This window comes from Bubalus kerabau, chromosome 2 (genome assembly GCF_029407905.1).
Source record: "Bubalus kerabau isolate K-KA32 ecotype Philippines breed swamp buffalo chromosome 2, PCC_UOA_SB_1v2, whole genome shotgun sequence".
Taxonomy (NCBI): domain Eukaryota; kingdom Metazoa; phylum Chordata; class Mammalia; order Artiodactyla; family Bovidae; genus Bubalus; species Bubalus kerabau.
The window spans coordinates 203,601,435-203,620,418 of NC_073625.1; the positions used below are offsets into that span (position 1 = coordinate 203,601,435).

At 49.9% G+C, this 18,984-nt stretch overlaps 1 protein-coding gene across 1 annotated transcript in view; it reads left to right on the plus strand.

The window, feature by feature from the left end:
- Positions 1 to 18,984, plus strand: part of KAT2B (lysine acetyltransferase 2B) — a 96,659-nt gene that overhangs the window by 39,239 nt on the left and 38,436 nt on the right. The window contains exons 3-6 of the mRNA XM_055570032.1: positions 4,784 to 4,929; positions 9,134 to 9,226; positions 10,585 to 10,766; positions 18,322 to 18,513. Of these exons, the coding sequence (XP_055426007.1) occupies positions 4,784 to 4,929; positions 9,134 to 9,226; positions 10,585 to 10,766; positions 18,322 to 18,513 (613 nt within the window). The remainder of the gene's footprint in view (positions 1 to 4,783; positions 4,930 to 9,133; positions 9,227 to 10,584; positions 10,767 to 18,321; positions 18,514 to 18,984) is intronic.

Here is an 18,984-nt window from a genome sequence, read left to right on the forward strand (position 1 = left end):
TGAGTAGCTCAGCCTCCAGACCCTCTCCCCTCCCGAGGTGGGGGTTCCAACCCTCTCCTCTCTGTGTGCTTCCCCTGCCCGCAGTCCCCATCCTTGGGGCTTTGCAAAAGCCACTCACGGAAATGCAGATGTGGCTGGAACGGTCTTTATGAATAACAACAGACACTCCTTTCAGCTTTATGTTGCCATCACTTCTGCAATTCCAGGAGTTTTCGGAGCACTTGGCTAAGAAACGGGACAAAGACCAAATGTGTGCTTCTTGTTACAAATCACAGCGTCACTGCACGCCTCTCGTCTGCTCTGATGTGGACCAGCTCCTCCTCCCACCACCCTCCCTCTTTTTGTCTTTTATGATACTGATGTTTTGGTAGAGCAGTGTTTTCAATTTTAAGACTAAACCTGTTAAAAGCTGGGAGAAAATACATTTTTTTAATCTTTTGATTCTATGGGAAACACCTTTGCAAGCAAGACCTTGAAGAAATGCCAGACATAGATTTGACTTTCTGAAAAATGTAAAATTCCTACATAATCAAACCACAAACCAACAAACAAACACCCCAACAAATCTGGGAGGACAGACAGAAAAAGACCCCCATCCTAGAAAAGCAGGCAGAGGACCTGAATAGGTAGCAAGCAAAAGAACAAACCCAAGTGGCCAGGAACGTGGGAAACAATTCCAGGGGCATTCCAGTGAATGCAGATCACAACCGTGGGGGAGTTTGACTGGTTTTCAGAAGATTGATTGAGTGAGCGGATTCTCCACTGTTGGCCAGTGTGGGGGAAGGGCTCTGTCTCAGTGCTCATGTGGTGGACTGGTACGGACTTGACTGGGAGGATAAATTAGGGAACATGTATCAAAACTTTAAAGAGCACTGACTCTGTGTTATGAGTTCTGTGGCTGAATTAACTGTTGTAGATTTGTGCGTTGTAGTATAGAGGCGTATCTCTTCAAGAAAATATACTTTTGGCCCGTTGAAGTGAACTGATTTGCATCAAAAGGTTTCTTTGGAAAAGACTGAGTTTTTTTTTCTTCAGTAGTGAGTGAGTCCTTGGTTAAATATGAGTTCAGTAAGTAGTTTAGCTTTTCAGTTAGAGTGAAGTGTATCTGGGTTTTGCATGATGTGTGGTTGACTTTGGGCACCTTGGTGAATCTGTTTAATTTGCCTGTGCATGTTTTTGTGCTCAGTCGCTTCAGTCGTGTCCGACTCTTTACAACCCCATGGACTGTGGCCCGCCAGGCTCCTCTGTCCATGGGATTGTCCAGGCAAGAACACTGGAGTGGGTAGCCATGCCCTCCTCCAGGGGATCTCCCTGACCCAGGGATCATGCTACGTAATGTCTCTTGCAATGATGGGTGAGTTCTTCACCACTAATTCTGGGAAGCCCCTAATCCTGCCCATCAGCCCCCAAGGAGCCGTCTCTGGACTCAGTAGACATGGGTCTGATGGGGATGGTCTCCCTCCCTCCCATGGCGACAGAGCAGTCTGGGGGAAGCCTCGAGGTCCCTGTGATCAGAGGTGGGAGTGGGGAAGAGTGTTGGGGGTGCCCAGCTGTGTCTGGTGTGGGCACTGTGCCAGGGAAGGGCAATGAGGCAGTAAGAGCCAGGCTCCTTGGCCGGAGGGGCCGCCGTTCTGAGGGTTACCTCAAGGACTGTAAGTCCGAGGTCAAGTGTGTGGGGACGGTGGTGGTACCCTGGTTGTTGGGGTGGGGAGGTGATGAGGGGTGCGGGGATGATTGGGTTGGCGTGGGGTGTGGATTTGGTGAGAGAGAAAGCTGAGTGTAGGGTGCTCAGAGACCACAAGGAGTGTTGGTGAGAGGGGCCCGTAGCTGGAGAGCCTGAGAACATTACCAGGTCCGAGTGCGCCCTGCGTGCTGCACAGTCGGCCAGTGAGCCCCAAGAGGAGGACTTGAGGCGAGGACTCCTTTTATTGGGCAAGTTGGCTGACCTAGAGGAGAGCAGACTAGTGTCTCAAAATACCCATTTATGGATTTTGATGGATATGGATCCATATAAATTTATGGATCAGAGATGGAGGGGTAAGGAAACACAGTACAGAGACCGTTTAATTCTTGCAAGCCCCAGGCAGAAGGATGTGTTCGTTTCTTTAGGGTCATTCACAGGTGGGCAGGTTCAGGGTACCTCCCTGTGAGCTAAACTGGAGCTCTTTGGTTTAAGAGAGACAGAGGGGCAGGGGGTCATTCACAGGTGGGCAGGCTCATGGTACCTCCCTGGGAGCGAAACTGAAGCTCTTTGGTTTAAGAGAGGCAGAGGGGCAGCGTTCTCAGAGGCAGGCCATTATGTACGATTATAACAACAAAGACAGGAGTTCAAGTCTTAGCCTGGAGTCAAAATTAACCCTCCAGGCTACTAAGTACTGATGCCATGTGGTAGGCTGTCCACTTTCTCACCGTGGGGAAGCTTCTCTTTCTTGGCAGCTTGTCCAGAGCAGCTTTTTTTCTTCTCTGGTGGGTGGTCTACTCCCCCTGTTTTCATCTGATCTCCCCCCTCCACCTCAACCAATTATTCATTCTAGAAGTTTAGCCCTTTCCGTGCACTCCGTGTAGCTCCACCCCCGACCTGCCCCTCCCTTCTTCCGGAGGAGAATCCCCATGGTCTTCGGTCTTCAGCTGTAAGAGTGGCCCCGGGTCCAGCAGAGCCTCGCCCTCCTCCCTCTGGGAACCTGCTGTTTTGTTTCCGTGTTCCTGCATCACCAGCTCTGGTTCTCTGTACCCGGGGTCACACACAGCTTGAAGGAGAGATGACGGATTCCCTTCTGGGCAGAGTCAGAAGCAGGTAGACCTCCTCAGGTCTCCTGTCTTAAGCATTTAAATTTCCATCTAGCCTGCTCTTCACGATGTGCAGGAGGTGGTGCTAGTGGTGAAGAACCCGCCTGTCAACACAGGAGACTTGGGGTGCGGGTTCGATCCCTGGGTCGGGAAGATCCCCTGGAGGAGGGCAGGGCAACCCACTCCATATTCTTGCCTGGAGAATCCATGGACTGAGGAGCCTGGTGGGCTACAGTCCATCGGGTCGCAAAGAGTCGGACACAACTGAAGCAACTCAGCGTGCCCTTGGAAAAGGCAAGGCAAGGCCCACCTCTGCTCTCCACAGTTGAGACTTTCTTTAGAAGTCATCTCAAGCACTTCTAGGTCCAAGGATTTTCAGCCAGCACACCAAGAGTTCTGCCTTAAAGGATCACTCTTGCAGGGCCTCTGTCTGTCAGCAAGTGTAGTGACGGTTCCTGGAGACACAGACTGAGAGCTGGGCCGCCTCCCGGAGGTGCTCCCCTCGCGGCCCCCAGGGACCCTCGCGGCCCCCAGGGACCCTCAAGACCCCCAGGGACCCTCGCGACCCCGAGACACCCTCGCGGCCCCCAGAGACCCTCGCGACCTCCAGAGACCCTCGCGGCCCCCAGAGACCCTCGAGACCCCCAGAGACCCTCGCGGCCCCCAGAGACCCTCGCGGCCCCCAGAGACCCTCGAGACCCCCAGAGACCCTCGCGACCCCGAGACACCCTCGCGAGCCCCAGAGACTCTTGCAGCCCCCAGAGACCCTCGCGGCCCCGAGAGACCCTCGCGGCCCGGAGAGACCCTCGCGACCTCCAGAGACCCTCGTGGCCCGGAGAGACCCTCGCGACCTCCAGAGACCCTCGCGACCCCGAGAGACCCTCGCGACCTCCAGAGACCCTCGCGACCCCGAGAGACCCTCGCGGCCCGGAGAGACCCTCGCGACCTCCAGAGACCCTCGCGACCCTGAGACACCCTCGCAACCTCCAGAGACCCTCGTGGCCCCGAGAGACCCTCACGACCTCGAGAGACCCTTATGATCTTGAGAGACCTCAAGAGACCCTTACGAGTGAGGAGGACTTGAAGCGAATCAGCTAATCATCCAAAAAGCACATGTGTGCGTGCTTCAGGATTGGAGTCAGAGCTGCTTTGCCTTCAGACCCTGTCTCCGCCTCGCGGGCTGACACTGGAGGAGACAGCGTTCAGTCTCAGCCTGTTTTCTAAACCGTAGAACAGGGTTACTCAGACCTACCTCATGAGATGCTTTGAGGATAAAATGTGTTCACCTCGAAAAGTGGACTGGATTTGGGTAGAAGAGAGGACCGGGGCATGGGAGGGGGGCGATATGGATAGTTCACCTAACGGTAGTGAGGCCACAGAAGGAGGCAGGGAAGGCGGTTTGGGGCGCGACCTTGGAGGATGCTGACTCTTGAACCAAACTGGCCTCCGGGTTTCGCTGTAGAGACTGAGCTTCCAGTGTGTCTTGGCTGAGAGAAGGGCTTCATTCAGATTTTACTGATACTTTTTCTGTCTTTCCTGAGATGTGATGTTCTTGGCCACCAGAACTGTTCACAGGACTTAGATCTAAACCCTTAGGGAGTTTCGTTTCTGTATCCTCTGAATCCACAGTCCTCAGATCCTGGATCCAGGCTCCACGGCCACAGGGCCCTCTTGGCCTGATGGGAGTTGGCTTCTATAGGGACATAGCAGAATTTAACGTAAGTCAGTTTTGTGAGCAGACTTCAGTCTTGTAGCAGTTCAGAAAGTCCCTCTATTTACAATGCAATCTGATGTATTGGTATTCCAGAAGGTTCCTGGGAGAGAATGTTCCAGACTGGGACTTCCCTGGCAGTCTGGTGGCTAAGACTCCATGCTTCCAGTGCAGGGGGCATGGGTTTGGCCCCTGGGTGGGGACTGGACCCCACAGGCGGAGAAGCCTGGCTGTAAGGAAGGGGCGAGCTGTGCTGACTCCCACTGTGCTCCTTTCTGTCCACAGCTGCTCACGTGTCGCACCTGGAGCACGTGTCGGAGGAGGAGATGAACAGACTGCTGGGGATCGTGTTGGATGTGGAGTATCTCTTTACCTGTGTCCACAGGGAAGAAGATGCCGACACCAAGCAGGTTTATTTCTACCTGTTCAAGGTGAGACGTCCACATTTGGAAAGGCTTGCTTCTCCCTCTCTCTGTCCAGATGCAGCAGGTCACGGGCGGCTGGCCCTGGATCTGCGGAGGTGCGTTTCTCCAGGGCGCTCTCCCGTGGGCACCGTGCTTGGAGCGCACCCCTCTCCCTGAGTGCCTCCTATATGTCGGCTGAGTCGGGTATCTTTATGCTCGTGGATTTCTTCCCATCATGCCCTGTTCATCCCTCCATCCATCCATTTGTCCATCCAAGCATGTGTCCAACCGTCTGCCCATCTGACAAGGACTTAGCGCATGCCTTCTCTTTGCGGGTGCTCATGTGGGCGTGAAGCCTGGGTCCCTGGGCAGTGAAGTCCTTGCCTTCGTGGAGTTTAGGTTTCAGTAGGAGAGGCGGAGACCATCAGGAGGTCGGCAGTGTGCGGCTCGAGCCGGCAGAGTGAGTGCGCTCCGCTTGGGAGGGCGCCGGCGGGCGGGGACTAGGGCCAGGGAAGATGAGCTGACGGCTGCACGGTGATGCGAGCGGGGGCCAGGGGCTGCCCCTGAAAAGAGCTGCGGAGGTGCCTTCTGGGTGGGGCGTGGTCACACGGCGTCAGACCCCCAGTGGGCATGAAGCCCCCAGCCCAGTGAGGGGGCCCGGTGGCGGGGAGGCAGGAGGCCTGGCTGGGTGGTGGCTGGACTCAGCGTCCTAAGCGCAGGAGCGAAGGCTGCGGTGGGCACCTCCGTGCTCCCCGCCCCCTGCCTCCTTGGGGAGCAGCCTCAGCTCCAGAGGGTCCCAGTCCTGTTTCCCTAGATGTGGGTTGGTTTGCACTGACGGGGGGAGGGAAGTGGTGGGGGTGGACGGGGGAACAGAAGAAATTCAGGTCACCAAAAAGTAGATTCGCAAAGGTGGCTGACAGAAGAAATAATTTAAAAAACCCCAAACCTACCATTCTGGGCTCTGTAGACTATGCTGTGTTGTATAGCCCTTACAAGGACCTTAAAAACAAAACCCCGAACCCTTCACCGGAGCTGACACCCAGGAGGCGTTTGTATCTCCTCGCGAGGCTGGGCTTCATTTCCTGTGACCAGGAGTTTGCTCTTTTGCTCTGGCAGCCAGGAATCTCAGGGCAGGTTTCCCACCCAGATCCTGTCGCTTTGGGTTGGGGCAGGGAGTGCCTGAATTTACCTGATGCATAATGGCTCCTGTGTGTCTTCTGTTAACTTTTGTCTTTGAGTGTAGTACTGGGGATATTCGGGGTCGACAGGGGCAAGAGTGGGAAAGACGATTATATTTTTAAGCATTGGAATCTTGTGGGGATTTTAACCAGAAAGGTAAGTGATGGGGGGAGGGGTGAGAGAGCACAGCCGTTAGCAGGCACCAGACTCCTCCAGGTGACAACTTGCTGACATGACCGTGGGCCTGAGTCATCTGGACTGAACCCCACCAGCTTCATGCTGTTTAGAGCGTCTTTGGAAAAAACTCTTAGTTGGAGAAAAACAACATCTGCATGGCTGCAACTATTATTTGTCTTGGAACTCAGCTCCCTGGCGGGTGGTTCCCCAGCGCCCTGCTGGAGGGGAAGGTTTCCATCCTGGTGACCTCCACTCAGTTCTGTTTAGAACCACGTAAGAGGCAGAAAACACCGCTCTGCCTTTTTTCCTCTCTCATCTTTACCAGTACACATATATTTGCTCCTGAGAACCAAATCCAAAATACTCAGCATTCTCCCCTCCCCTCCCCCGAAGTCACTCGGGCAAGTGTGTAATAAATCACCCATTTCTTCTTAGCTTTGGAAAAGCAATTCCTGTGTCTCCTATGTCTCTAAATTAAACTGCAATTACACATTTTAGTGCATTTTGGAAACTTTTGCCCTAGATGTTGAAAATGAACTCAGTGAAAAGCTGCTTCCTGAAGCTGATTTTGCCCTGGAGCCCATCGGCGTGGTGCCAGAGCACAGCTGGCTGCTCCTAGGCCTGCCTGCATCCCTTAGTGACGTGACCTCGGCCAGGTCGTGCCGTTTGCTTATCTGTAAAGTGTAGATCGTGATGCACGTGTGGCTGAGTTCTTTGCTGGTCACCCGAAACTACCACAACATTGTTAACCAGCTGTACCCCAGGACAAAATGTTTTTGGTGTTAAAAAAAGATTAAAAGTGTAGACCATGATATGATAACACTTCCCTCAAAAGGCTGTGAGGAGGATTCGTGACATAGTACAGGTAGAGCTACAGAGGGTGCTTGGCAAGTAAGGGGACAAATGCCGCTGCTGCTTGTTAACATTTTTATGTTGAATATTTGCCTTTTATCCCAGCTCCGTCCTGTTTTAGACAAGGAAGCTAAGACTCAGCATCTCCCCTATTCATCCATCTGCCTCCAAATTGAAACCCCCGATGGATCAGGTTTCCACATGATTTTAACTGGGGAAAAAAAGTAGACAGCCCAAATTATTTGTATCTAAATGTGATGATCAGTCTTTGCATATCCTTAGAAACATATAACAACTTATCATTATGGCACCTTTATTTTTGTAAAGATGGGTATGATACCCTGAAAGGATCAGCACATGCTCAGTGTGAGTAATTGATACGGCACCTCTAGAAGAACTGTCTTTGTCAGACCCAGCCTGGGGGGAACACAGGGTGATCTTCCACCTCTGGCGGCGTCATCTGTTTCCACTAACTCCTGGGAGAAAGTTTGCCATGTTTTGTTTCTGTTGAAAAAGCATCAATAGAGAAAGGAGGGAAAGATGTAAATAAATGTGTAATAAATAAATAATACGTGGGTGAGTGGATAAACGAGTGATTGCATATATGTCATAACTGGCCTGTGTGAAGGGTTATGGAAGGGTCACGCAAAGGTGGAAGGTAAAGAAGTTTAGTATCAAATGTATTTTCAAATTGGGTCTTGATGACTGGCTCTGTGTTCTTTCTCCCTCTGGTATTTGCTCTTTGAGGAGCTGGAATTCCCGTGGCCGGGATTCAGAGCGGTGTTTTGTTCTGTGGGCTCAGTGATGCCAGGACCCTTGGCGTGCATTCTGCACTCTGCGTGTGGAGAGGGAGTGGGAACAAGCCCGAGACCGTGCGAGGCGCCCATAGGAGCCCGCGGCGGCCCCTTGGGGCCGGGACCGCGCCTGTGACATGAGGCCGCTGCACACAGCTCCTGTGTACAGGGCGGGCCTCGGCCTTTTCTGGGTTTAGAGCAGGCCCCCCAGGGCGTGAGCACCCCTGCATGGCCTGGGGGCATGTGCAGAGGGTGCTCCAGGCCTCGGAGTCAGCGGAAGCCAGGAGCAGGGTGGTGAGGGGGGTGAGCAGGAGAGGTTCGGGGGTGCCGCGGGGCCCCCCTGGTGCGCGGATCGTGAGACCAGCCCCTCACAGCTCGGGTCAGGACGGGGGCCATGGGGCTCCCTGGTGGTCTCCTGTGTGTTATGTGAGAATTCACTGGCCTGTAACTGGATGGCATCACTGACTCAGTGGACATGAATTTGAGCAGAGCCTGTGAGATCACGGAGGATGGGCAAGCCTGGTGTGCTGCCATCCGTGGGGTTGCAAAGAGTCAGACGTGACTTGGAGACAACAGCAACATAATTAAGGTAAATGGAGTATGGTGACTTCCCTTCCAAAGGTTCTCTGTGTGTGACAAGGAGTATTTTAGAGAAAAGCCTAAGCTTACATGTGTCAGAGGAAGATTTTAAAATGAAGACTAAATTTGGTACTCTTATGGATTACTTGTGATTCACATATTGGTTGATTAAACGCCTTACGAAGAAAACAGCTCCAAGGTCTCGGGTCCTCTGACCACCTGCTGGGGCAGCCTCACAGGCCGGGACCCTCGAGCTCCTCGAGGCTGCCGTCACCCCTCACCTTCCTCAGACGCCGTTCCATCTGGCTGTGTCCCACACCTGTCCTCCCTTCACACTCGGTACACCCTTTCTTGGCTGTGATGCCTTCCCTCAGTCCCAGATTTCTGAGCTCTCAGCTCTGAGCTTAGACAGCACTTACTGCCTTTGCAATTTATTTGGAATGTTTCTGCTGCCAATTTGAATTGTTTCTTTTCTTCCTTTTGTATGTGGGAGACAGCATGATATGACCTGGCCCAGCACCATTATGTGGCCCTTTTCTCCCCAACAAGATTGTAAGCTTGGAGACGCCAGTGTGTGTGTGTGTGTGTGTGTGAGAGAGAGAGAGAGAGAGAGAGACGGACACTGATTTTTTTAAAATGATTTCTTACAGCTCTTGAGGAAGTCTATTTTACAAAGAGGAAAACCTGTGGTTGAAGGTTCTTTGGAGAAGAAGCCCCCTTTTGAAAAACCTAGTATTGAACAGGTAAAAAAATAAGAGAAGCCCCCTTTTAAAAATTGCTTTAAGGCTGAACAAACCTCATCTTCATCTTCATAGCTGGCTTAGAGATGTTCAAGTCTGTAAGAATTGTCTCAAGCCCTTTGGATCAGAAGTGAATACTCCATGTAGTAAATGATTTAGCTTTTGTCTCTTAGGTTGCTGAATGCTCAGAATTCACTGTGTATTTGGGAAATTAAAAAAAAATTAAGTAGAACATGTAGTTCGTCAGAACACATGAAATGGGCTTTTTCTTGGTGTTGATGTTTTAAAATTAAGTCTTTGTCCCCGTGTTTGGCACTGTTGAAAAGTCTATTGAGGTGAGGGAATTCAGGAGCAATGTGAAAAACATTGTAAGTCAAGCAAAAAGCACAGAAAAGAAATAAGATTTTGTATCCAGAAATTGGCTTCCTGCCACATGATTCCTGCCACGAAACTGAGACCCACTTGGGGCATCTGTTGATATGTGCATGATTCCTGCCACGAAACTGAGACCCACTTGGGGCATCTGTTGATATGTGTGGGCCTTTCCTGTTAGGTGTTGTCAGGATCTGTCATCAGTATCAATTTTTTAGCCTCTCATTATTTCCTTAAGTAAATATCAAACACTCTGGACTGAGTTTCCTGATGAGAGTAGTTACAGAAGACATGATATGAGGTACAAATAAGTGTGTTTTATTAGTCAGTTTTTAGTAGAAGAAACGTTGTCTTCAAACCCTACAAAATAAGATTTCATTGTTACTTTATTTGAAGTTAAATTAGATGAGAGTGTTCTGAAGACAGATTAAATTAATCCACAGATTTTTTTCAAAAGCTCATATCAAAATTACTCAAAATGTAATAATTTTGGGGGGGGTAAGTTTACTAAAAACTGAGAGGATGACAGTAAAGAGTTTTAAGTCTCGTGGTTTAGTTCATTGCAAGGCCTTGCTAGCAGACTTTTGATTAAAATTTTGTGAATGTAAAAACAGATTTATCCAAGAATCTCATTATATGTGAGCTCCTGTTTTGATTGCACAGCAAGAGTTATTCTGCAAAATAGCCATATTTTATTGTTTAGGGGGTTTGGCCTTTTCAGCCCACTGTGTTGATTTTTTTCTTAGTTGGTTCATAATTGCAGCAGGCAGAGAATTGCAGCTCCCGGCTTCTTTGTCTTGTCACTTTTCATAGGCTGTGATCTGAGGCATGATTCCCTCTGGGCATTCCTGTGTTTTAATGGAAAGAAAAAGAGGTTTTTGTGAATAGAGAACTGTCTGTTCTTTTGCTAATGACCACCACTGGTGCTGACTGGGTGGGCGTCCAGGATTGCAGAGCTGCATGAATAAACTGCCTTCCCTCCTTTTAAGGGTGTGAATAACTTTGTACAGTACAAATTCAGTCACCTGCCACCCAAAGAAAGGCAAACGATCGTTGAGCTGGCAAAAATGTTCCTGAACCGTATCAACTATTGGCATCTGGAGGCACCATCTCAGCGAAGACTGCGCTCTCCCAACGATGACATCTCTGGGTACAAGGAGAACTACACCAGGTGAGCTGGGCTGGCTCCTCCCCTCTGGCCTTGATATTCTGAGTGTGAAGGATCCGGATCATTTAGAGCTGAACTACTTAGTACAATAGTTGCCCACCACACGTGGCCACTGAGCCCTGGAAGTGTGGCTGGCCTGAATTGAGATTTCCAAGATTCTACAAAAAAAGAATGTGAAGTATTTCATTAATCATTTTTTATATTGATTACATGTTGAAATGGTAGCATTTTGGATATATTGAGTTAAATAATAAGTTAAAGTTAATTTCACCTGTTGCTATTTACTTTTTTAATGTGACTACTGGGAAATTTAAAATTACATATGTGGCTTGCATTGTATTTCTATTGAGCATTGCTGGTCTGGATAACTATATTATGACTCTGTGATTATTATACAGAGACCTTATTCTGAAACAAAAAATCCAGTGCCCAAGAATATCAGTTCAGTTCAGTTCAGTCACTCAGTCGTGTTCAACTCTTTGCGACCCCGTGGACTGCAGCACGCCAGGCCTCACTGTCCATCACGAGCTCCCAGAGCTTGCTCAGACTCATCTCCATTGGGTGGGTGATGCCATCCAACCACCTCATCCTCTGTTGCCCCCTTCTCCTCCTGCCTTCAATCTTTCCCAGCATCAGGGTGTTTTCCAGTGAGTCAGTTCTTCACATAAGGTGGCCAAAGTATTGGAGCTTCAGCTTCAGCATCAGCCCTTCAGGGTTGATTTCCTTAAGGATGGACAGTTTTAATCTCCTTGCAGTCCAAGGACTCTCCAGAGTCTTCTCCAAAGAAGGAAAGACCACCATAGTCTCAGAACTTTGGTGTAAATATAATAGTGTTATATACGTGGTCTCACGGTCTTTGTCTCTTTAAATACATATTTTACATTTGTTAGGATGAAAGAAAAGAGAGCGTTTGCATCTTCTTTGTCCACCCCTCCCCTGCCACGTTTAAACATTTTACTGGTTACATTATTGTCTGTTGATGCAACTTTTCTCTGTTGGTGGACATCAAACTCTGCACATACTCTTGATTACGTGTATTTTTTCTAAAATGGGAATTTATTTTTATTACCTATGATTTGCAGAATAATAGAATTGAGTTTATGACTTAAGCTTCATAAACATGGACCGTACAAAATAGTGTGACATATTCATCTTTAAGGAAGAGAGTGGCTTGTATTATTCACTTTATTCACCTTTTTTATAACTTTTCCCATTTACATTTTATAGGCATATCAAGCTCGCTTCAGGGTTTTTTGTTTTTAGCCTTTTTTTCCCCCTTGAGTTAAAATAAGCAATGTTTTTTGACAACCTGTAAAGATCACTTGTACTCAGATTTAACCACAGATAACAAGTAGAAATGGGTAGAGTTAAAGCTAAACTTTCTAATTACTGACCTGATGTTATGAGTAACATCCCAAGTTTTTGCCTCTCACCTAGCCTTTTACAATATATACAATTTGAATTATAAAATATTTTATCTTAATAAGTGTAAATAGGATTTGCAGATTGCTTCATAATCCACTTTTAAAATGATACCTTTATTTTCACATCTTCATTTCAGAGTGTTGTATTAATAGTAGTTCCTATATTATTGTAACTCTATAATGAGTTGAAATAGTAGAACACACTCTCTCTCTCTCTCTCTCTCTCTCCATATATATATATATATATATATATATATATATGGAGTGTGTGCTGGGGGAGAGCACAGGATCTGGGGTTGCTGAAGGAAGGGCGGTGACGGCCCAGAGCCCAGCAGGGTCCGGGGCCAGCCTCCCCCGGGGCGGAGGGTGCATCCCTCCTGAGTGGGTGCGTACCGCTGGACGCGGTGACCGGCTGACCCCTGGGTGGGCAACCCGCAGCCTTGGTGGGTGATAATAGGGAAGCTCCCCTGGCACCCGGCCTGCCGGTGAAGAGGGGGAGCGGAGAGGAGCAACCTGTGAATGCTGTGAGATGCCCCGCTCGCTTAGAGTCAGACCTCAGGGTCCTGACCGCTTGAGAAGCGAGGAAAGCTCACACTGACCGACTCACTGTGATGCCGCTTCTCAAACGTGGCCCTCTTACCCCTGCGGGCAACACGGCCCGTGGGGATGGTGGGAGCCGGGGACCTGGAAGGCTGGCTCAGCTTGTCCGTGCAGTCCAGTCCTTTGGGAAGATTCTGGAATCACAGCACGAAGGTGGGAGAGACAGGATCCTCGTGAACAGGATAGACTCAGAAAGTGATTGTGTCCCTTATCACGTGAGGACTTACCCCATGAAAGATTAAATGCTTGCTGAACAGTAGAACTGCTTATATTACTTATACTCTCTGTTCTGAAGTTAGGCAAAATGTAAGTATTTTATATGTTGAAAAATCTGATATATTAATGTTAACATATATTTAACCTTAATAATCTATATGAGTATATATTAAATGTGCCTTTATATGTCTCCCAGAAGTCACTGTGGTTTTAAGAGACAGACCGGACAAATATTTTGAGATTTTCTGATGGTGTGCTAATATAATTCCATGAGAAAATAGCTGGAAAAGTGTCAGAGGAATATGACTTCTTAAAATACATCTGACCAACAGAATATCCTAAAGTGAAAGTGTAAGTTGCTCAGTCCTGTCTGACTTTTTGTGATCCCGTGGACTGTAGCCCACCAGGCTCCTCTGTCCATGGGATTTCCCAGGCAAGAACACTGGGGTGGTTTGCCATTTCCTTCTCCTGGAGATCTTCCTAACCCAGGGATCAAATCCGGGTCTTCTGCATTGCAGGTGGATTCTTTACCATCTGAACTCCCAGAGAAGCCCATGCTAAAGAAATGTGGCAAATTATTAGCCTTAGATTCTGAGCTGTGCAGAACATCTCAAAATTAGAAGTTACGCTTATCCTGGGGAGATGTTTTGTAAGAGTCCAAGCGAATTGGAGATGACTAAATTCAGTCTGGTGAAAGCTTGCTGTAACTACTGCACTGTGGGGCATAGACCATCACCAGGCTTCCTGAACGTTCGTAGTTAGGCGTGTCATCCTGGGACTGTGGGAGGAACAGTGTGAGGGGGCTTCAGAGAGCCAGCTGCTAGTCTGGACTCTGAAAGTAACTAGCCTTTCGTGCAGGAAAACCGGGAGGGGTCACTTAATCCCTGAGAGCCGTAGGACTTTCCGTCCAGCAGGGAGTAGGCGCCATGGCCTTCTGCACTCAAGTCCTCCAGCTCTACTCAGGTCTTAAAGAAAGCAGGGTCACCGCAAGTGATCCCCGTGCTCTGAACATCTGAGCGCTGTTGGGGCAGTCAGCGACGCGCACGCCATGCGTCTCTTAGGCATGAAAATGACTCAACCGTCCTTTCACTTCTGAGAAGACCTGAAACCAGAGGTTTAGGTCCAGCCTTGTTTTCCAGGTTAGTCTTTAGAGGAACGTCTGAGCAGCAAGACACACAGCCATTCCTGTTTCCTTCTGTCTCACCGCACGCCTGGACTGTGTCAAAGACTACAACACCCAAAACACCCAAAACATGTTGACTCATCTCCTGTCTTTTCATACAGTGCCCTTAGACATTTATAAGATTAGTTTTGGAAGCAAAAACAGAACTAAACTAAAAAAGTATAAACTTAAGTAATATAAAGTGATTTTCAGAGGAAATAAATGAAAAGCTTTTATTTGACAATTTTGACTAGATAATATTAATCTACATTGCCTCCCTCTGCCCTGTGGAGAGTAGATGACCTGTTAAGCACTTCAGATAACATTTTATGATTGTATAATATTTATCACTAACCTTGTTGTAACAGAAATAGCATCTGTCTTCAGTAGAGTCTCAGACATCTGTGTCCTCCATAGATAGGAATGCTCTTCAGACTCAAAATCTGCCAAATAGAATATAACATGATCCACAAATGTGAGCCACATCTGTAATTTGACGTTTTCTAGTAACTACATTTAAAAAGATAAAACAGGACACTAATATTAATAGTGTTTTATTTGACCCAATGTATAAAAATGTTATCACTTCACATGGAATCAATATGAGCAATTATTAATAATGCCTTTTACTTTTGTTTGTACTAAATCTTTCAAATCCAGTGTGGGGGGTTTATAATAACTGCATATTTTAATTCATTCACTACATTTTAAGTGGTTAAAGCTAAATGGAGTTCTACCAAAACAGTAAAGTTGTGTTTAATGAAATGTATTTCTCAGGGTTTCCATTTGAAAGTAAATTTTTAAATTTTTTTTCCTATTTATTTTAAAATTTCAGTGTTGTTGATTTACAGTGGTGTTAGTTTCAGGCAAATAGCAGAATGATTCAGACATATGTGTGTGTGTGGTAAAGAACCTGCCTGCCAATGCAGGAGATGTACATAAGAGATGCGGATTCAATCCCTGGGTCAAGAAGATCCCCTGCAGAAGGAAATGGCAACCTGCTCTGGTATTCTTGCCTGGGGAATCCTGTGGACAGAAGAGCCTGGCAGGCTACAGTCCATGGGGTCACAAAGAGCCAGGCACGAATGAGCGACTGCACATGCATATATATTAAGGGAATATAACTTTATTCTTTTCAGAGTCTTCGCATCGGGGTTTATCATAGGGTAGTTCACTGCACTATACAGTAGGCCCTTGTTGGTTGAAAGTAAGTTTTAAATTGATTGAAATTAGTTGTTGCACAGCCACTCCATCACGTCTGACTCTTTGTGACCCTGTGGACGGCAGCGCGCCAGGCTTCCCTGCCCTGCACCATCTCCTTTTGCTCAGACTCACGTCCATGGAGTTGGTGACTCCATCAGCCACCTTGTTCTCTGTGTCCCCCTCTCCTGCCTTAAATCCTTCCCAGAATCAGTCTCTTCAGGAAAACAAACGTGGTTACCAGAGAGAGAAGGGGTGGGGGCGATGAATCAGGAGTTCGGGGCTCGCAGACGCAACTGCTGTGTATAAAATAGATAAACGCAAGGACTGACTGTGCGGCACAGGGAACCACACTCATAACCTACAAGGGAAAAGAATCTGAAAAAGAATCTGCACGTGCACACACGTAAACCTGAGTCACTGCTGTGTACCTGAAACTGGCACAGGCTTGTAAACCAGCTACACTTCAAGTAAAGTCAAAAAGAAAAACGTGTTTTCATTTGTCCAAGTGCTCAGCAGTTGCACACGGCTGGTGGCTGCACAGCTGTGCCGCTTCTTGCATGCTGTCAACAGGGGCACAGCAGTCTGGTCATCACAGGAGCCTTTATCGGACAGTGCTTCTAAATCCTTAAATCCTCATATCTCCCATTGCACCACATTGGACATACTTTTATTAAGATTTACAGTCTTATGATCGCCTAAGTCTCATGAAATTGATCTGATCGTTATGGTTTGTGATTACGTTTGTACTTTCATAATTCGTTCCCTGGGAGCTGGCCTGCCTTCAACTCCAAATATTTTAACTTCATTAGGTGGCCATGGACTAACTTCCAGCAAAGACTAGCTTTGAAGGGGATGAATTTCTATATCATGTGCCTTATAAATTACAAGATAAATGCATCCTTTAGTTTTTTCTGCTGCCAAGGTCACTCTTGACAGGACACAGCACAGCACTCAAGATGCCCATCTGGGTCCTGTATCGTAGAGTGACATTTGGGTGTGAATTATTGAGAGGAACAGAAATAGTAGCAGGGTTTTAAGGTTAATTTTGAATCTAGGTAGATGAACTCACACTAATGAAGGTTTTCTTCCCCAAAGATGAAACGTCCCCACCCCATACACGGGGGAGCTATTAAATAATTCAGAGTAACATAAAGAATAAGTCAAAAAGCCTGAGTAGGTGAACATTACTCCACTCTTTATTGAGGACTGACGGTCATCAAGGCTCCTCCAGCCATCTGGGCATGTGGGAACTCAGCCGCCCACCTGAAAGGGTGCCAGAAAGGGGTCCCCTGCGGGGCAGAGGGCTCCATCTAGGGAGAGGGGTCCCCGGTGGGGCAGAGGGTTCCGTCCAGGAGAGAGGGGTCCCCTGTGGGGCCGAGAGTTCTATCTGGGGAGAGGGGTCCCTTGCAGGGCAGAGGGTTCTATCTGGGGAGAGGGGTTCCTGGTGGGGCACAGGGTTCCGTCTGGGGAGAGGGGGAGAGGGGTCCCGGCGGGGTGGAGGGTTCCATCTGGGGAGAGGGGTCCCTGCGGGGCAGAGGGTCCTATCTGGGAAAGGGGTCCCTGGCGGGGCAGAGGGTTCCATCTGGGGAGAAGGATCCCTAGCAGGGAAAGGGGTCCCTAACAGAGCAGAGGGTCCTCTCTTGGGGAGAGGGGTCCCAGCGGGGCAGAGGGTTCCATCTGGGGAGAGGGGTCCCTGCGGGGCAGAGGGTCGTATCTGGGAAAGGGGTCCCTGGTGGGGCGGAAGGTTCTAGGGAGAGGGGTCCCTGGGTCGGGCACAGGGTTCCGTCTGAGGAGAGGGGTCCCCAGCGGGGTAGAAGCTTCTATCCGGGGAGAGGGGTCCCGGGAGTGGCGGAGGGTTCCATCCGAGGAAAGGGGTCCCCGCTGGGGCAGAGGATCGTCTCTGGGGCAGAGAGGTCCCTGGCGGGGCAGAGGGTTCCATCCGGGGAGAGGGGTCCCTGCGGGGCAGAGGGTCCTATCTGGGAGAGGAGTCCTGGTGGGGTGGAGGGTTCCATCTGGGGAGAGGGGTCTCTGCGGGGCAGAGAGTTCCGTTCGGGGAGAGGGGTCCTGGCGGGGCGGAGGGTTCCGTCTGGGGAAAGGGGTCCCTGTTGGGGCAGAGGATCCTCTCTGGGGAAGAGGGGTCCCGGCGGGGCAGAGGGTTCCATCTGGGGAGAGGGGTCCCTGGTGGGGCAGAGGGTTCCGTCTGGGGAGAGGGGGAGCTGGGTCCTCCTCCGAGGAGCAGGACTTGGGCACTTAAGTCCGGTCCCTCCCTGGTCTCCGCTGCCTGCTGGGCCCCCCTGCCCCTACTGCCGGGAATTTCAGGTCTTGCGTCTCTGGGAGGCCCTGGAGCAGGTTGGTGGCGGATGAATGTTCGTTTTCCAGCTTCTCGGCTGACGAGGCGTTCTGAATCTGCCTTGTATCAGCCCTGTGCCCCGCTCTGTGCTCAGGCGTCAGGAAAGGCCTGGTTTCCCTCGGGGCCGGCACCCCTCCAGCCCCACGCGACACCAAGAAGCAGTTTTGACTTTGAGTCACTGAACATGTACCTAGGCGACAGATGGTGGAAGCTTATCACTTCCTGCGTTTTGACTGAGTTTTGAGCAGTCGTGGAGATCTTTATCTTCCCACCGAAGCTGTGGGGTGTGAGTGCTGCGTAGGCATTTTAAAGAAGCCTTAAGTTCAGAGGGTTCAATGGAGGAGTTCTGCTTCTCCTCCAAAAGGGACACCTCTGTTCCCTCGAATCCATCCTCCTGTTGAAAGGATGCTGCAGACTGGAGTGATTCTTGTAGAGCTGGGCCTGAGGGCTCTGGCAGGGTGAGCAGCATCTGACCCGCTGATGGTGCTTTCCCGGCGCGTCTGCAGCCTGGTCTCCCGCCGAGGGTGACAGTGTTGAGCAGTGTTCTGGGTGTTCCTCGTGGCGGGGCTCGCGGGTGCTGATGCTGTGGTCTCTCCCGTGCAGGTGGCTGTGTTACTGCAACGTTCCCCAGTTCTGCGACAGCCTGCCGCGGTACGAGACGGCCCAGGTGTTCGGGAGGACGCTGCTGCGCTCCGTCTTCACTGTGATGCGGCGGCAGCTGCTGGAGCAGGCGAGGCAGGAGAAGGACAAACTGCCGCTGGAGAAGCGGACTCTGATCCTCACGCACTTCCCGAAGTAAGGGAGTGCTCCTGCGGGTCTTTGTTCCGTGCCACGCTTGAGATGGACGGACGCTTACCGAAGCCTCAGGGACAGAACTGGAGAGGTGGGGGGCGGGACCCCTATCCTCGCATTCCCTTGGGAGCCTCGTGGCATTTCCAGCCTGTCTGAGATGAGGTTGACTTTCGGTCGACTGCTCCCTTGGCCTGTCTTATCCCTCCCGAGTCTCAGAACACAGGCCGGGGCTGTGTGTGGGGTTTTCAGCTCCAGGGTAGTGGGGATCCTGCAGAAGTGGTCTCCAAGAGGGTGCAGGAGAGCCCGGGGCTGTTTCTGGCACCCAGTTCTCCAGCGCTTCCTGAGGCCTGCGGGTCATCCCTGTCTCAGCTGGAACAAACTGGATTCCGAGGGAGGGAGCCAGCCTGGGATAGATGTGTCTCTGGCAGGAGGATCTTTGAGCCTCTATACTCAGCTTCCCGGGCACAGACAGGC